The following is a 17,163-nucleotide window of genomic DNA, read 5'->3' on the forward strand; positions in this document are numbered from 1 at the left end:
TCCTTCTCTCTTTCTGGTCCACAATAACCCTACCTTATTGATCTTCAGGGCAAACTGAAAAGCCCATTTATTTCCACTAGCAGTGAGAAAAAGAGGAGGTGCTGATCGGAAGGTGTTTTTTGCTGCTGGGTCGTTATGGTTACTGTGAATATGATGATTAAATGTTGAAGGGAGAGTTACAGAGGTGATCCATTTCATGGCTCTGTATTTAAGAATAGTCAGGATGCATGGGGAACAAAGAACAGGTGCTCCTTTTTAAATGGCTATGTGCATAAGCCTAAATAAAAATAAATCCACTGAATACTGCATAAAATCTGCCTGCTTAGGTTATGCAGGCAGTCTACTGCATGCTACTCACATGAATAGAATCCAAGGAAGTAAATCTTCCAAATATCAACATGTAACATTTTGTATGACTAGTATGTGTGTCAGTATAGCACTGAAGGGGCTATGGTACCTAAATTCAGCCATGAATAAGAATACCCTTATACAAGAAAAAGTTAACAGTTGGAAACATCCATTATTCCAGCATGCCTATGCACTCTGGCATAAGACAATTTCTCTTGATTTCCCCCCCGCGCGCCCCCCCCCCCCACATTAAATACCTGCATGCAATAAAATACTGAAAAAATATAAACCATTTCAGTTTAGGCAGATGAGAAAAAAAAATTCACTGATATTTGAAAGTAGATAAGAATTTATTAAATATTTTCTCAAATGAACCAAAGAACTTTCTGAATCTGTGCCACCTATTTAAATGCCACAGTGACAAAAGCATAAAAATAATAAACAGCTATATACAAAAAAATTACTTCTAGATAAATATGTAGGAACGGCCTTTAAATTGTCCAAATTATGTAGAAAAGCTGTCTTAATTGCCCCAATAAATATTGTTAGAAGAGACAATTCCTAGTATGTGCTTTTTAAGACTGATTTTGTGTGACCAGAAATATACAATAGAGACACAGCTAACTTACTACCCTAAAAGTCTGTCCATTTACATCTCTATATCTGAATGTTACTATACTATTAAATAGGCCACACAGTCATCTTGTGTTATTTCTACAAAGGGTTGCTATAGTAATACTTGCATCCAAAGGTCTCAAAACACTAAGACGACACTTTCTAACTGCCATGGTTGCTTTATGAAAAGCAGTTAGTACAAAGATCAAGATTTTCAAAACAAAGTAACTTCAAAACTTTCTTACCGACTTGTTGTTTGAAAGCACGAATGTAAACCAACTAGGAATGGATTACTGGATGCCTGTTCAAACACATGTTTCTCTGTCTGTACCCAATCAATATCCTGAAATAGAGTATTTGGAGAATCAGAACTACTGTTGGATACCCTGCTGTGGGTAAAGCCAGAAAAGAAACTGTCAACATGTATATATAGTGCATCACTATTACAAACATTCTTTAAAAAAAAGATGGAAAAAAACTTGGCCCAGAGAAAGTCTAAATATTTTTGTGCTTCAACAGCTTGTCAGAGGTTTTCTGAATATCCAGAAGAATCTGAACAAAATTTACTAGTCATGAAGTTTAAAAAATAAGAAAACATATGTGAAGTATTAATGATATATTGGTTCAAAGTGTCCTGAAGCAAGCGGATATCACATTTTAACCATTTGTGTCAGCTGGAGCTGCCACGATTTGCTTTGTTTGGGTACAAGTCACTGAGTTTCACATGGTTTCTATGATCAGCTAAACTATGAAGGTGAAATACTGAGAAAGGAGACCACAGGCTACTGGTATTTCCAAAATTTAATAGATGCTAGAACAGCATTGCAAAACCAAGACCCATGGTAACAAAATATCCCAAACCTGTTAATAAATGCAAAACCTAAAGGCCGTGTACTATAACTGTTCTCAGCATAGGTAGGCATTCCCCATGTCTTTTTTACAGCATATATTCCACAATAACCCACCCACTCCACGAATACTTATCAAGGAGTGACTGGCAGGAAATATTAGGCATTGGTGGGCTTGAATTCCCCAGTTCCTAGCTGACCAACACCATGTCAACTCTCCAGTCAATCCGAAGACAACTAGGATAGATACTCAGGTGCTCTTATGTGAGGGCCAACAGGTAAAAGCTAGATTGCAACCTCCAGAGAGCAATCTTTAGTGCTATCCTGCCAGGCCAGGCCTAACAACTGAGATCTCCATGGGAGCTGAGAATCCCTATCAAGTGTTAACATGCATTTGGTTCTGTACATAAAGACATAGCCTTTGAAGGGGCACAGACAGGTCAATTACAGGCAAAAAATTATGTATATACAAAAATTAGTATAAACAAGCAACAGAAGTGTTTTCATGTCTTTTTTTTTTAAAAAAACACCAAGTAAACTTTTCTTACAATGACTATAAACTAAGCTTTGTAGCATTGTGCTAATTTCCATTGGAACAGGAGAGTGACACTGGCTAGTAACTACCGAAAAAAGGGGGAAAAAAGGGACATTATTTTCACTTCCTAGGCTAAGGAAAAAAAATCAAAAGAAACAGCATGAACAGTATAAAGCAAATTAGATTTTAAAAATTCTTTCAGCTTTAATAACCGGTGCTTTCTGATAGGTATTTCTAAGTTGTCTTTCACATAATAAGGTAACTTGGTAAAAAGACAGTTAATGAATTTTGTGTTTTGAAAACGTATTACTTTTAGCCTGACAACATACTCTGAATGAGCATTCAACAGGATATTTCCTTTCAGTTCCTTTAACTTCAGTTCTAATTAAATCAGGGGGGATCTGCTTCAGTTCCACATGGGTGAAGATAGCCTTTGAATATACTTCTGCTACTACAACACTAACTAACAAAGCACTAGCAGGTTCGATGCATTCTAAATTTACTGATATTCGAAAGAGGAAAACATTAGTAAGTAATGCATTTTATTTACCATTGAAACACTATCAAATGAAATTTCCATAACTTTAGATATGTATTCATAAAATTCCATTTCTTATAGATGCTAGCTTGTGGCAAACAGCAATTAGATCAAGTTTCTATGTTATGATGTGCGAGGTCACAATCCAAAATAACTGATAGACTATTCTCAACTATTTCTAGTTCTCAAAGGCAACTACAAGGCTGACTAAATATTTCTCCTCACCTTTCACTGTCACTGAAAGAAACAATTGAAGAAACAATGTAACTGTGAAGCAACTTTTTCTTATCCCTTTTTCTTGGTCATGAAAAAAAGAGAGATTGCAACACTTAGGCAAGCAAGTCTAAAGATAAAGAATCTATGTAGCCTTACTCTTCTAATATCAGTCTCTGGAATGTAACAAGTACAGCAACTAGTGAAACTGGTTACCACCACCACTTTTTTTTTTTTTTTTTTTTTTTTTTTTTATTCTTTGCAACAAAATATTGGCTTTTGTAAACTAGTTTTCCAGAGGCCAGGGAATTAAGACTGCCAACTTGAAAATCACATTTGTGTCTGAAAAATATGTATCTGTTCTAGCCAGAAGTTAGACTACTAATATGGAAAGAAGCTAGTGAAAAATATTTTCGTCATTTTTCCAGTTCATTCACTCAATGCATTTGGTATCAGTCAAATTCATGGTTTCCTCTCAATCTGTCACTCCCTACCTCACCGAAGAAACTATTACAGCATATTTTTAAAGCAATTTAAAAAAACAACAGGACTTGCCCTTGGTCCACCGGTGACTGGATTTTTTTTTAAAATTGACTCTTGAAAAAAAAAAAAATCATGTTGATGTAGCCCCTTTTAAAAGCCAGTGATTTACTAAATGTGAAAAACGATCTCTAGTTTTATATTACATGTAGTTCTCTTCTACGTTAGGGTGACCAGATGCTAAGTGGAAAATATCGGGACCGCCGCGCGGAGTGGGGGGTGGGGGGAGAGGGGAGGAGAGGAGAGGGGCGCCTTTTTAATTATTACACTCACCCGTCCGGTCTTTGGCGGCATTTCGGCAGCAGATGCTTCCTTTGGCGGCAAGGTTTATTACCTGCTGCCGAAATGCCACCGAAGACCTTCAGCGACTGAAGGACTCGCCGCCGAAGACCCGGATGGGTGAGTGTAAAAAAAAAAAAAAAAAGCGCCCGAAACAAAATATCTGGACAAATGGCGTCCTGACCGTACTTCGGTCGGGATGCAGGACAAACTCCTCAAAATTGGGACAATCCCGATTTTATCGGGACATCTGGTCACCCTATTGTGTGTGTGTGTGTGTGTGTGTGTGCGCGCGCGCGTGTGTATATACACACACCCAAAATGCACTCAGAGGATTTATTTCTATAAAAATAAAAAACATTATAAAAATGTAAGTTCAGCTCCTGTTGTGAAGTTCAGCATTTGTTGATTAGTTTCTTCTGACACCCTACAAGCTGAAATTGGGAGGGAGGCAACATCTTGCTATCCTTTCAGTCGCAGACTATTTAATACCCAATGCTCTATTTAACCAACAAATAAAAGGCTAGACTTTGATAATATCCAGGTTTATTAGAAAAAATTCATTTGTGTTTTTCTAAGACTGCTAGCCAATTAGTCTGTATTAGTTACTTCGGAGGTAGTGGACATTTCTCCCAGAACCAATCTGTGCCATACTTCATGTAGGCAATTGATGCCACCAACTAACTTACTAGTCAGTGAAGCTTCCACTACATGACAAAATATTTGTTCAAAATTTCAGTCACATTTTTAATACATTTTCCTTCATTCACCAGGTAGAACCAATGACAATACCTAACCATGAATCAATTCAGTATTTTAAATTTTAAACACAGACTTTTACCTCATCATCATGGACCAATTCTTTTTTCACTACTTTCATGGCATAAATTTGATCATTCTTTTTTAACCGTACTAAAAGAACTTTGGCATAACTTCCACGTCCAATAACTCTGATTAAGTCAAAGTCCTGTAGTCCAAGCCCCTGAGAAATCTTAATTCCATCCATTCCATCAATAACCGGCTTGATATCCTGTATAAAGACAAACAGATACATATTCAGAAACAGTTGAATTCTTCTTAATTAAGAACTGTTAGCGCAAACAAGTTTAACCTCTGAACAGTCTCAGGATTTGCTCAATGTGCACGCTAGTCAAACACCCATTTGTCAAATAGTACAAGAACGACACAGCCCTAAAACAAGTCCTTTTTTTTTTTTTTTTTTTAAACCCTTCCTTGGTATAATTTTTCTACTTGCTATTATGGGCGCCAGTTTTTTTTTTTCAAGGGAATAGCTTGCTGAACATTTCACCTTAATTAAAAATATGTTACTAAGAATAAATTCTGAATGTTCCCATATTCTGCAGGTGAACTGCTGCAGGACCATACATATCTATGCAATTATTCTCAGCAGCTCACCACACCATGTAAAGTGCCATTATACTAAAGTGCTATTTTGGCCAATGGTGGCTGATTTGCCAGTGCCTGACATGCTGGTTGTTCAAAACAACCAGCCAGGAAGTCTACCATGCGACAGAGCCAACAGTTCCAGGCAGACCTATCATCCAAGATTATTACATATCTGTTTTTTACTGCTTTTTAACATGCAAACCAGTTTCTACGTTTGTACAGTGTGCCTGTAGAACCCACTGCCTTGGAATCAGCTTTTATTTTATACAGCTCAGAGCAGAAATTTACATTAATGGCCTAGAGGTGACAGGGTCTGTATTACATTACCAAGTATTGATCCAGTCAGGTTCCCCACATGGAGCTTTTGTCTTGAAAAAGTGGTCAAGTTTATGTCATGCTTACTTTATACATTATAGCTAAACACAACCACTTTTCCTAGTCAAGACAGACCCTCAGAGACTTAAATCCCAAGGTGATAAAATCCCAAAGTCAGACAGAGACAAATTTAAAATAAGAGTCCTATAACCAGGTTCCTTTTCTGATGATAAAAATCAGGACAAGGGAAATGGTATGCAACTCTTTTATTATTCACACAGTGGAAAAAAGTTTTGTGTCACTGAGCACTCATTTCTAAGCATTAAGCATTTCCACTTTAGGTTTTCTGTATAACTGTAAGCCCTGGAAATTCCAATTATTTTTTTTTTTTAAATACTCATTCACAGGATTTTGGTTACAGCTATATAGTATCCATCCACATGAAAATTCTTGTATTTCCTACTCCGGAAAATGAAAGACTCTGACCAAGCAAAGAGGGTCTGAATTCAATTCTTGGATTGTTAGCCCTTCTGGGCAAGAGCTCTGTATGTGAGAGAACAGTGTCTTGCACATTCTGAAAGATACGGAGATACAAATTAATAAAGAAGATCTAAGCAGAAAGAAAGATACAGAAACTATACTCTGCTAATTGAGTACATCTGCCTTGGCATGAGGTTAAGCAGTTTCAGGGTATGTCAAACACACTACAGCTGTAGCGAAATTCAAGTTGCTGGTCAGGACCATGCTGATTTCCCAAGAGTGAATATTTGTGGAAGAGATTTCAAAATGGAGAATATATTATTTTGATTGAAGCTTTATTAAAGAAGATAGAAATAACTATTTTGTCCTCTGGAGAGATGTCTTGGCATTAAATAAAACCACACAATTTTGCTGATTGGAAATGACAGATTGAGACATTCAAAATCAAGCAGTCGGAAAGAGTTAAGCAAAAGTACAGTATGTGCCCCAGTTATACCCCGTTACCAATGTTTATAATGCTTCAACACTTTTGATGGTCTATTTTTATTTGACCTCATACTACTGTACTAGTAGCCAGATCAAGGTTCTGCCGATCTATGGGAAGTGTTTATATAAGGAGTCTTGATCTAGGATTGACTGTTATTAAAAGAGATTGCACTGAGCTTAAAGGTTCTAGTCAGCAAGGTTCCAGCATGCCACATCCTCTCTGTGCGGGATATGCTATTTCAATTTAGTAGCACTCATCTACAAGGTAGAAAAAATGGGAACAGCTGATTAGGGCAGGGGCCAGGTGTCTTCCTATGCATTTGTACAGCACCTAGCACAAGAGGACCTCAATTTTGATTGGGCCTTTTGGTCCTACTGCAACATAAACAAACAAACAATTTCAGATAATGTAACTAAATTTTTACACATTTTAGGCTCTCTCTGTTTACTTAAGATGATTCTTAAAAACATATATGATCGAAAGCAAGGCAATCTATGCAATAACCAGAGCCATTCATGTGTGAATTACTGGCAGTGGCAGTGATTGTAGTGGAGAAAAGACGGAGCAGTTTTGTTGAAAGGGGGAATCCAAACTGTAAAGTGCCCTTTATTTATTTTAAATATGCCAGCAGCATTTTTAAAGCTATTGTTTTGAAGCCTGTTAGGTTTATTTAAAGTGCACTGGGATTTGTCAAAGTGCTCCATGGGAATAACATTCTTTGTCTGCAGAGAGGCTGCTAGACCCTCTACAAAAGAACTAAAAAATAAAACGTACGCGTACATTATTCTACTTTTATTTCTTTGGGGCCCTTTATAATTGAGTGCGTATTATTTATCTGCAAAATTTCAGAGCAAACCGGATAGATAATGACTTACATTGTCAGTGACACTGGACCAAGATTCATAATTTTAGTCTGTGGAGGGGTGGCCTGAGGGTGATAAGCAGTGTACATGCATTAGAGAGGAGAACAGCAAAGAACTGAAATAATGTTAAGCCACTGTAAGCTGCTAATTCCGAGGCAAGGACCAATAAATTGCAACCCTCAGATAAATCATAGTTGTTCCAATATGAATGGGGAAATAGAGTCTTTCACACTTTGTGATCGAGACAACAAACAGAAAACAAAAGAAACTCTGAGAAACCCATTAAAATCACCAAATACATTATTTTGGGGTGGGAGACCCAGATTTCCTCTACTAAAAAAAAAAGGAGATATACAGTAAGAAGAAAACACGGTCTATAAACTATAGCTACATTAGGTACAGAAAATTTAAATATTAATTTAAAAATAATTTTAAAAATACCTCAGAGTCATCTTTAATGTTGTCATGTTTCCGGGTTGAAGGAATGTAAGGGACTGCAAGACAAAGTGGATAAACAGAACAAGTAGATTGCCAAGACTATCCTGCACATAGCAGAAAAATCATAAAATCAGTTTACTTTGCCCCATGGGACATTAGGTAGGATTCTTTCACTTAGTTAGAACAGGAGTACTTGTGGCACCTTAGAGACTTAGTTGTCATAATCCTAATAGCACATACTAAGGGTGCTGAAGAGGGTTCAACATTGGAATAGGGGAAGAGGAACCTTTTGGCACCTAACAGTGAACCCTTTAACTTGCTGAACCATGTTTGACAGGCCCAGAGTGTCCTATCCAGTCCTCTTCAGTAAGAAAGACTGTGGATGAAAGATGAAGCCTTGAGGTAGGAGAGGTTACAGACATCTTAATGTACAAATAGTCAGACATCCTAACCTGAAGGCTAAAGATCTCCCTTTCCGTAACATACTCAGCTGCCTCTGTACTCCTTGCAAATATTACCAAGTTAACTAGAAATGTATATTTATAACAAATTTACAAGCTGTAGGCTCTAAAATTTGTGAAAAACTACCATCCCACCCACCCCCAAACTTACACACCTTTAGACATTTCTATAGCACCTTCCTTAAAATGCTCTACAAACTAACTGATTCAGCCTTACAACCCCCATTTTACATATAGGACAACTGAGGCAGAGTGCATGGCAAGAATGTAGGATTTTAGGGACAAGGATTCTATTACATGTGTATATAATACCTAGCACGATGGAGTCCTGATCCACGAGGTACTACTGTAATACTAATTATTAGAGAGACAAGGTAGATGAGGTTGTATCTTTTATTGGACCAATTTACACTTAGGGTGACCAGACAGCAAGTGTGAAAAATCGGGACGGGGGTGGGGGAGTAATAGGACCCTATATAAGAAAAAGACCCAAAAATCGAGACTGTCCCTATAAAATCAGGACATCTGGTTACCTAATTTACACTCCATCAGAGAAGTAGATTGCATCATGGAAAGGGCCACCCAAATACCAGAGGAGAATCTGCTTCAATACAGAAAAAACCCACTGACTACACACACCTAGCGGTCACCTATCAAACCGCACTGGAACCCATACAGAGTATCATCAAATAATTACAACTCACATTTGATGGGGACCAGTTCAGGAAACATTTCTTTCAGGAACCCCCTCTTTTGACCTTCAAACAAATCCCTAATCTCGCCTTCAAACTCCTCCCTAATCACGCCAATCTCACCATCAGAAGGAAGTTCCCCACAGACCAGGACACACCAACTCAAAGGGGCATCAGACCTTGCCATAAAAACAGATGCAAAACCTGCAGACATACTTCACTGCTACAATGATCAATGCCCCTCACAACACACTTTGCAAGAATCATATGTCCTACACTTACCTATCACAACATGGTGTATTTAATCAGTGCATCAAATGCCTCAACAACAAAACAACAACAACAACAACAACTAAGTGGGTGAAACCAAACAACCAGAATGCTCTCAAAAGAACTCACAGAAAAAGGATAAAAGACGAAAACACTATCACCTGTTGGCAAGCACTTTTCACAAAGCTATGACTCCATAATTGATCTTCCAATACATGTCCGCAAAGGAAGCCTGCACAGAAACTTCAAAAAGCGAGGCTAGAAACGAGGGGTTCCAGAATAGAGGGGGATCAGGGGTCATGGTCCCATCAATTTTTACCGGTCGTAAGGACAAGGGGGAGGGAAGGAGGAGCGAGCAGAGGATGGGGCATCGAGGCAGCGTGGCCATTGTTCGGGCACCGGTGGCTCCCCCTACGCAGTTTTAAGGAGCTTCCATTGCTCCTGCTAAAAACTTAAATTCAGAACACTGCTAGACACTGGTTTCATGGCTCATTACAACAATTTATAATACACACCTGCTTGCTAACCTCTAATGGGCCACTTCAAACTGCTTTTGCATAACAGTCTAATCTTTACTGCCCACTCCATTTCCAACGACCTCCTACAATCTATCCCAAACTTGTATTTAGTTCAGACATTCCGATTTCCTTCCCCAGTCCTGAAGAAGAGCTCTGTGTAGTTTGAAAGCCTGTGTACCTTTCACAAACAGAATTTGATCCGATAAAAGATATTACCTCACGTACCTTGTGTCTCACATATCCTGGAACCAACACGGCAAACATACTAAAAATTACTATTACTAATAATGGTAGCACTGAGAGTTAGTATCATGGTTCCTATTATGACTATAGTTACATCCAGAAGTGCAAGTATATCAATTCTACACTAGTGGAGAAAAATACCTACTTCCATCAGTTTCTTCTGAGGGGAGGTCAACTTCATCATTTTTATCATCTAATTGAGGTTCCTGGGAAGGCATGACCGAATCCTGGCAAATACAGAATTTACAGAAAAAATATCCATCAATTAATGTAATCTGTTTTATGCCATCTGAATATGGCTTCCTAAAGGTTTTAAACAAGTTTGTCTTGTTATATAGATAATTTACAGCTAGAAATTTACACTTGAAGCTTCCAGGACAGGTAATGGGTTATTACAGATACTTATCAGAACATGAATGGTTTGTAATGAATTATAAAAAGCCTCTACAAAAAGTCCATCTGCCCCCTGCACAATGCAGTGTAAACAAATCTCATGTTTAATAATTCTCTTTTAAAACTAAATCCAGCATATTTTACTGTAAAATACACACAAACAGAATTTAAGATTTCTGAGACTGTATCATGTGAAACTGCAGCCATTCCATATATCCATGTTTAGTGTGAATTTATATAGACAGTCTAAAGCATCAGCATATTCCCTGCCCCAGCTAAAAATAAGAAATACTGCCATTGTTCCAAAAGGTCTTGCATTCATTAATAAAGGACATAAAAGTTTTAGTTTTCTTCTTGTAACGGGTTCTCAACCATTAATATAAGATATGTAGAACTGTTAGAGCAGATATAGTAGCAAGTATGTTTGACTCAAATATAATCTCCACATAAGCAGGAATGAATAGGATGGCAAAGAATCAAGTAATCAAGGCAATGTATGGAAAAAGTGTTTCAGTAGTTGGAATGGTGAGGAAAAGATGGATTTGGTTGATATTAAAGAGGAAGAAACCAAAGTAACTAGTAAGATACCGAATACAGGACAGGTTTGGAGGAGGCTGAGGATTGGAAGGAGAGGACACCAAAGTTTTGAGTCTACGATTGAAAGTATACTGGAGTTGTCAATACAAATAGATAAAGGAGATGGGTAAGCAGATCAGGAGAAGGTGAGTATTTAATGGATTGAGTTTAAAATGGCAGCAGGACCCAGGGGAGATGTCTAAATGACAAATGGAGATGTAAAAACAAAAAAGAGCTTCTTAATTCTGCAGAAATTCCCATGAGACAAAGGATACAACTGAAAACATTTTTTCGAACTGTGTTCTTCATATATCTGTGAAATAAATACTTTCTTGTGAACTAATAAGAACTTTAAATCCAAGTCTGTCTGTATTTATTCACAGCACAAAGGTCTGCTTTCCTCACTCTGTCTTCATTGATCACAAAACACACACCCTCCCCTTCTCCATTTACAAACCTGGTGACCTGCATACAAGAACATCATTTTGTCAGTTAGGAAATACTCTTTGGAAATAAAGAACTTGGAGGTGGTAAAACATATTAGCTTTATACAGAACACAAACTTACCATATGCCTTTTGCAGGTCAGTGGAACAAGTATGTGACAGCGTTTATGGACCAGCAATTTGCAGTTGATACACTTGTAGCCTTGCCTTCCGAGACCCCATATCCTTTCACTGCACTGGCCACAATATGCTCTCTAAAAAGCAAGAAGTATAATTATATTTAAGTTTTAGACCTCTAACAATTCTTCTCTATATATTCATAACTACCGGCCAAAAGAAACTATTTCACAATCCTTCAAGAATTTATACTCATCAGAAACATGTCTTTTATTGATATGACTCACCTGAGAGTGCATCTTCAAAACTTTATTCAAACATTGCTTCTGATTTTAGGTACTGTACCCAATACTCCAAAAACAAAGTTGACTGTGTCAATAAAAGCAGAAGTACACCTATTGTGCATTGCTACACCAGCAATTTCCATGCAAAAGTTGGGTAGTTAGTATTTTTCTTTTATCGCCATTAGTGTGTGCGCAACATTTTAAAGGCATGTATTAAGACAAGGTTTCTGGGAAGAAGAGCTTAATACCTAAATTAGAAAAATTAAAAATGTATTTTCTCTTTGTCAATTACAGTGTGAAATAACAAAACAAGAGCTAAATTAAGTGATTATGAGGTGAGGCATAAGAGCAAAGACAGATGCTATTTGGTGAAAGATACTGAAAAATATATTTCTAGGAGATTTTAAGGTTGTAGAGCAAGATTGCTTGTCACTCTGCAGGAAAAGAGTATCTTAAGTGTATGGAGCATCATAACAGAAGGCACAATAGTCCATAGTTAGTTTTAGTTTGAGGAGAGAATACTGCAAGTCAGTAGAACAAAATAAGTAAGGTTTAATTGACATTGACCAAGTTTCTTGGAGCATGGACTGTATTTCTTATTTGTCCATAAAACATTATGCTCAGCTATGGCCCTCTATGAATAAGACTGTTTATGGACAGCAGGTGCACAAAGCTGAGACAGCATTAACCTTTCCAGCAGGCAAAATTAATTTTCACTTCCCCACAAATTGTTAAAAATTCACTCCTTGGACTGATGTGTGAAAAATTTCAGCTTATGGACAATTTTATGGTTAAGAAATAAGCCTGTGAAAACAGAGGTTAATGCATTCCTTGGATAGCATTGTACTAATATTCTTCCATATTTAATTCAGAGATTTTTTTGTTTTATCCAGATGCTGAGTATAACTGTTCAACAGCAAGCATTGAGGCTCAACAAGTTACAGCTAGCATTTTGATCCTTATTGCACTTCAGATAAAAGAAAAATTCCCAGAACTGCTTCATTAAAAAAATCAAAGGGGATGATCAGAGAACTTCTATACATCAACTTGTTATGCAAGAGTCCTCAAAGTAGTTTCTTAAGACCAAGGGAGGGGGGCTTTTTTGCACTGCTGAGCTGACATTATTTGATAAATCTCTATAGCATGTATAGAGAAATTATAAAGAAATGAAGAAGATTCTAACTGGAGTACTGGACACAGGCTGTTCCCCTTATAAGTTTAATATGTCTCCTCCTTCCACATAAACCAACATTAGAGAGTTCTCAGTATTTTTCCTAATGCCTGGAAATGAACACAGTGATTTAATGGATACTGGAACACATCAGCATGGTTAAATTTGGCCATTTTACCCAGTAGAAAAGGCATGTTTGGAATCAATATATTCACTTTAAATAGCATTCAATTACAAAATAAGCTGTTTTATATATTTTCAAAGGGGCAGAGTGCCTAATGGAGGCAGGCTTTAAAATGTATGGTTTACGAGTACTGGGATTATATTTTCTCAGACTTCTGATACTCCTAGCCAGGCCAATCAATGGAAAGAACTGGGGAGGGTATATGGGCTATGACCGTACTCATAGACTGGGAGTCAGGACTCCTAGGGTCTGATTGCAGCTTTTACCATTGCATGACCTTAGAGCAAGGGTTCTCAAACTCGGGGTTGTGACCCCTCAGGGAGTCACGAGGTTATTACATGAGTGGTCGCAAGCGGTCATCCTCCACTCCAAATCCCACTTCACCTCCAGCATTTATAATACTGTTAAATATTTTTAAAGTATTTTTAATTTATAAGTGGGGAGGTCACACTCAGAGGCTTGCTGTGTGAAAGGGGTCACCAGTACAAAAGTTTGAGAACCACTGCCTTAGAACCTGTGTGTCAGTGGAGCAATGGTATGAGAGATATAGTGAGAAATAGTTTTACGGTGCAATGGGACCTTTGATAGTGGAATGTGTGTTAAAATATAGGCTTTGAACAAGTGTCTTGTGATGAAATATTTTCTAATTCAAGCAGTTTAAACAATTTATGGTATCCAAGGTGCATAACTAATATCAGAAATCTCCAAAAAAAAATAAAAAAATTAAAGATTCCCTTTTCAGGAATTTACATCCATGCCAGTTTAATCTAGGTTGGGCTGTCTGCTGTCTTTGCAAAAAGAGACCCTTTGTTGAGGGTTGACAAGTTCTGTAACTTGCAGAAAACAAAAGACTTGGGTCAAACAGAGCTACTAGAATAAGCATCTTGTCTATGTCGTACTTACAAATTACTTTTGAAAGAAACAAAATGAGTGGGAAGGCATATACAGAACTCAGTACAGTCCTAAAAAACATTTCTAGTGAACTAGAATGGTGAACTAGAAGTGAACTAATTTAAGGCCTGGTCTACACTATGACTTTAATTCGGATTTAGCAGCGTTAAATCGAATTAACCCTGCACACGTCCACACAACGAAGCCATTTATTTCTAAATAAAGGGCTCTTAAAATCGATTTCTGTACTCCATCCCGACGAGCGGAATAGTGCCAAAATCGATATTGTCATTTCGAATTAGGGTTAGTGTGGCCACAATTCGATGGTATTGGCCTCCGGGAGCTATCCCACAGTGCGCCATTGTGACCGCTCTGGACAGCAATCTGAACTCGGATGCACTGGCCAGGTAGACAGGAAAAGCCCCGCGAACATTTGAATTTTATTTCCTGTTTGCCCAGCGTGGAGAGCACAAGTGACCACAGAGAGCTCATCAGCACAGGTAACCATGCAGGCCGATAATTGAAAAAGAGCACCAGCACGGACTGTACGGGAGGTACTGGATCTGATCGCTATATGGGGAGAGGATTCAGTGCTAGCAGAACTTCATTCGAAAAGACGAAATGCCAAAACTTTTGAAAAAATCTCCAAGGGCATGATGGAGAGAGGCCACAATAGGGATTCAGATCAGTGCCGCGTGAAAGTCAAGGAGCTCAGACAAGCCTATCAAAAAACAAAGGAGGCAAACGGTCGCTCCAGGTCAGAGCTGCGGACATGCCACTTCTACGCCGAGCTGCATGCAATTCTAGGGGTGGCCGCCACCACTACCCCACCTCTTACCATGGATTCTGAGGCGGGGATAATCTCATCAGCTACACCTGAGGATTCTGCAGACGGGGAAGAGGAGGAGGACGACGAGCTTGCGGAGAGCACCCAGCACTCCGTTCCCCCCAACAGCCAGGATCTTTTTCTCAGCCTGACTGAAGTACCCTCCCAACCCAGTATCCAAGACCATGACCCCATGGAAAGGACCTCAGGTGAGTTTACCTTTTAAAATATAAAACTTGTTTTAAAAGCAAGCGTTTTTTAATGATTACTTTGCCCTGAGGACTTGGGATGCATTCGCGGCCAGTACAGCTACTGGAAAAGTCTGTTAATGTGTCTGGGGATGGAGCGGAAATCCTCCAGGGACATCTCTATGAAGCTCTCCAAGACATACTCCAAAAGCCTTGCCACAAGGTTTCTGGGCAGTGCAGCCTTATTCCATCCTCCATGGTAGGACACTTGACCACGCCATGCTTGCAGCAAGTAATCTGGTATCATTGCATGACAAAGCCTGGCAGCGTATGGTCCCAGTTTGCTGGCATTTAAGCAATATCCGTTCTTTATCTCGCTGTGTAATCCTCAGGAGAGTGATATCGCTCATGGTAACTTGGTTGAAATACGGGAATTTAATTAAGGGGACAGAGGTGGCCATTCTTACTGGGCTGTTTGCCTGTGGCTGAAAAGAAATCCTTCCCTGCAGTTAGCCAAGCGAGGGAGAAGGGGGAGATTGGCCCAGAGCTTTTCGCGTTTGGCTAGCAGGGATCTTCCCTGATACCAGCCACGTGGTGGGGGGAGGGGTAAAGCGATCATCCAAATAATTGGATGGGGGGTGGGGTTAGTTTGTTTTCTGCTGCTGAAGGTTAACAGGAAAAACGCAGCACTCAACAGGCTTTGCTTGGTATGTGGGAAAGGAGGGCGCAGAAGCTGAAAGACAATGGCTTACCATGGCCGCATGCAAGCTGAATTCTGTTGCCCGCACCTGCGTCTGTGATCTCCAGCAGCAAAGCCACAGGCACTCAATCTTAAGAGGCAAAATGCGACCTTGCTCAGAAATCACATGTGCTATGTAATGTGAATAGTGTTGGTCACCGTGAAAGAGTATAAGCATTGTTCTGCAAAATGTATCTTTTTAAAAAATTCTCTCCTTTTTTCCCTCCCTCCAGCAGCTGCAAATTTTTCAAGCCTCCCTCCTCCGTCCCGAAGGCTATCTCAGATAAGGCGTCAGAAAAAGAAGATGCGAGACGAGATGTTCGCAGAAATCATGGAATCCATCTGCAGTGAAAGAGCTCATCTGAATGAGTGGAAGGACACGGAAAGAAGCCAGTGAAAGTGAAGACAGGAGGGACCAACGTGAGGACAGGAGGGACGCTCGAGATGAGAGGTGGCGGCAGGAAGATCAGAGGAGGTAGGATGCAACGCTGGGGCTGCTGCGTGAGCAAATAGACATGCTCTGGCGTCTGGTGGAGCTTCAGGAACGGCAGCAGGATAACAGAGTGCCGCTACAGCCCCTGTATAACTCCCCTCCCCCCTCACCATATTCCATAGCCTCCTCACCCAGACGTGTAAGAACACGGGGGGGGGTGGGGTGGGAGAGGCTCCGTACACCCTCTCATTCCACCCCAGTGGACAGCCCAAGCAAAAGGCTGTCATTTTTTTAACCTTTTTTTAGTGGCCTTTTCCTTCCCGCCGATCCTCCTCCCAAACCCCACCCAGATTCTCTCCCTCTTTTTATAATCAATTAATAAAGAATAAATGATTTTTAAACGATAGTGACTTTATTTCCTTTGAAAGCAAGCTGGGGGAAGGGGGAGGGTCGGTTCCTTACAGAGAATGAGTCAATAAAGGGGGCGGGTTTTCATGAAGCAGAAACAAACAGATATTTCACACTGTAGCCTGGCCAGTCATGAAACTGGTTTTCAAAGCTTCTCTGATGCACAGTGCTTCCTGGTGTGCTCTTCTAATCGCCCTGGTGTCTGGCTGTGCGTAATCAGCAGCCAGGTGATTTGCCTCAGCCTCCCACCCCGCCATAAAGGTCTCCCCCTTACTTTCACAGAGATTGTGGAGCACACAGCAAGCAGAAATAACAATGGGGATATTGGTTGGCTGAGGTCTGAGCGAGTCAGTAACGATCACCAGCGACCTTTTAAATGGCCAAATGCACATTCTACTACCATTCTGCACTTGCTCAG

At 39.5% G+C, this 17,163-nt stretch overlaps 1 protein-coding gene across 7 annotated transcripts in view; it reads right to left on the reverse strand.

Moving 5' to 3' along the window:
- Positions 1-17,163, reverse strand: part of PRKCZ (protein kinase C zeta) — a 167,434-nt gene that overhangs the window by 40,672 nt on the left and 109,599 nt on the right. For all 7 annotated transcript variants that reach the window (XM_034753538.1, XM_034753539.1, XM_034753544.1 and 4 more), the window contains 5 exons: positions 11,627-11,758; positions 10,236-10,317; positions 7,910-7,962; positions 4,758-4,946; positions 1,209-1,306 (listed from right to left, as the gene is read on the reverse strand). In XM_034753538.1, coding sequence (XP_034609429.1) covers positions 1,209-1,306; positions 4,758-4,946; positions 7,910-7,962; positions 10,236-10,317; positions 11,627-11,758 — 554 coding nt within the window. The remainder of the gene's footprint in view (positions 1-1,208; positions 1,307-4,757; positions 4,947-7,909; positions 7,963-10,235; positions 10,318-11,626; positions 11,759-17,163) is intronic.

Source organism: Trachemys scripta, chromosome 19, assembly GCF_013100865.1.
Source record: "Trachemys scripta elegans isolate TJP31775 chromosome 19, CAS_Tse_1.0, whole genome shotgun sequence".
Classification (NCBI taxonomy): domain Eukaryota; kingdom Metazoa; phylum Chordata; order Testudines; family Emydidae; genus Trachemys; species Trachemys scripta.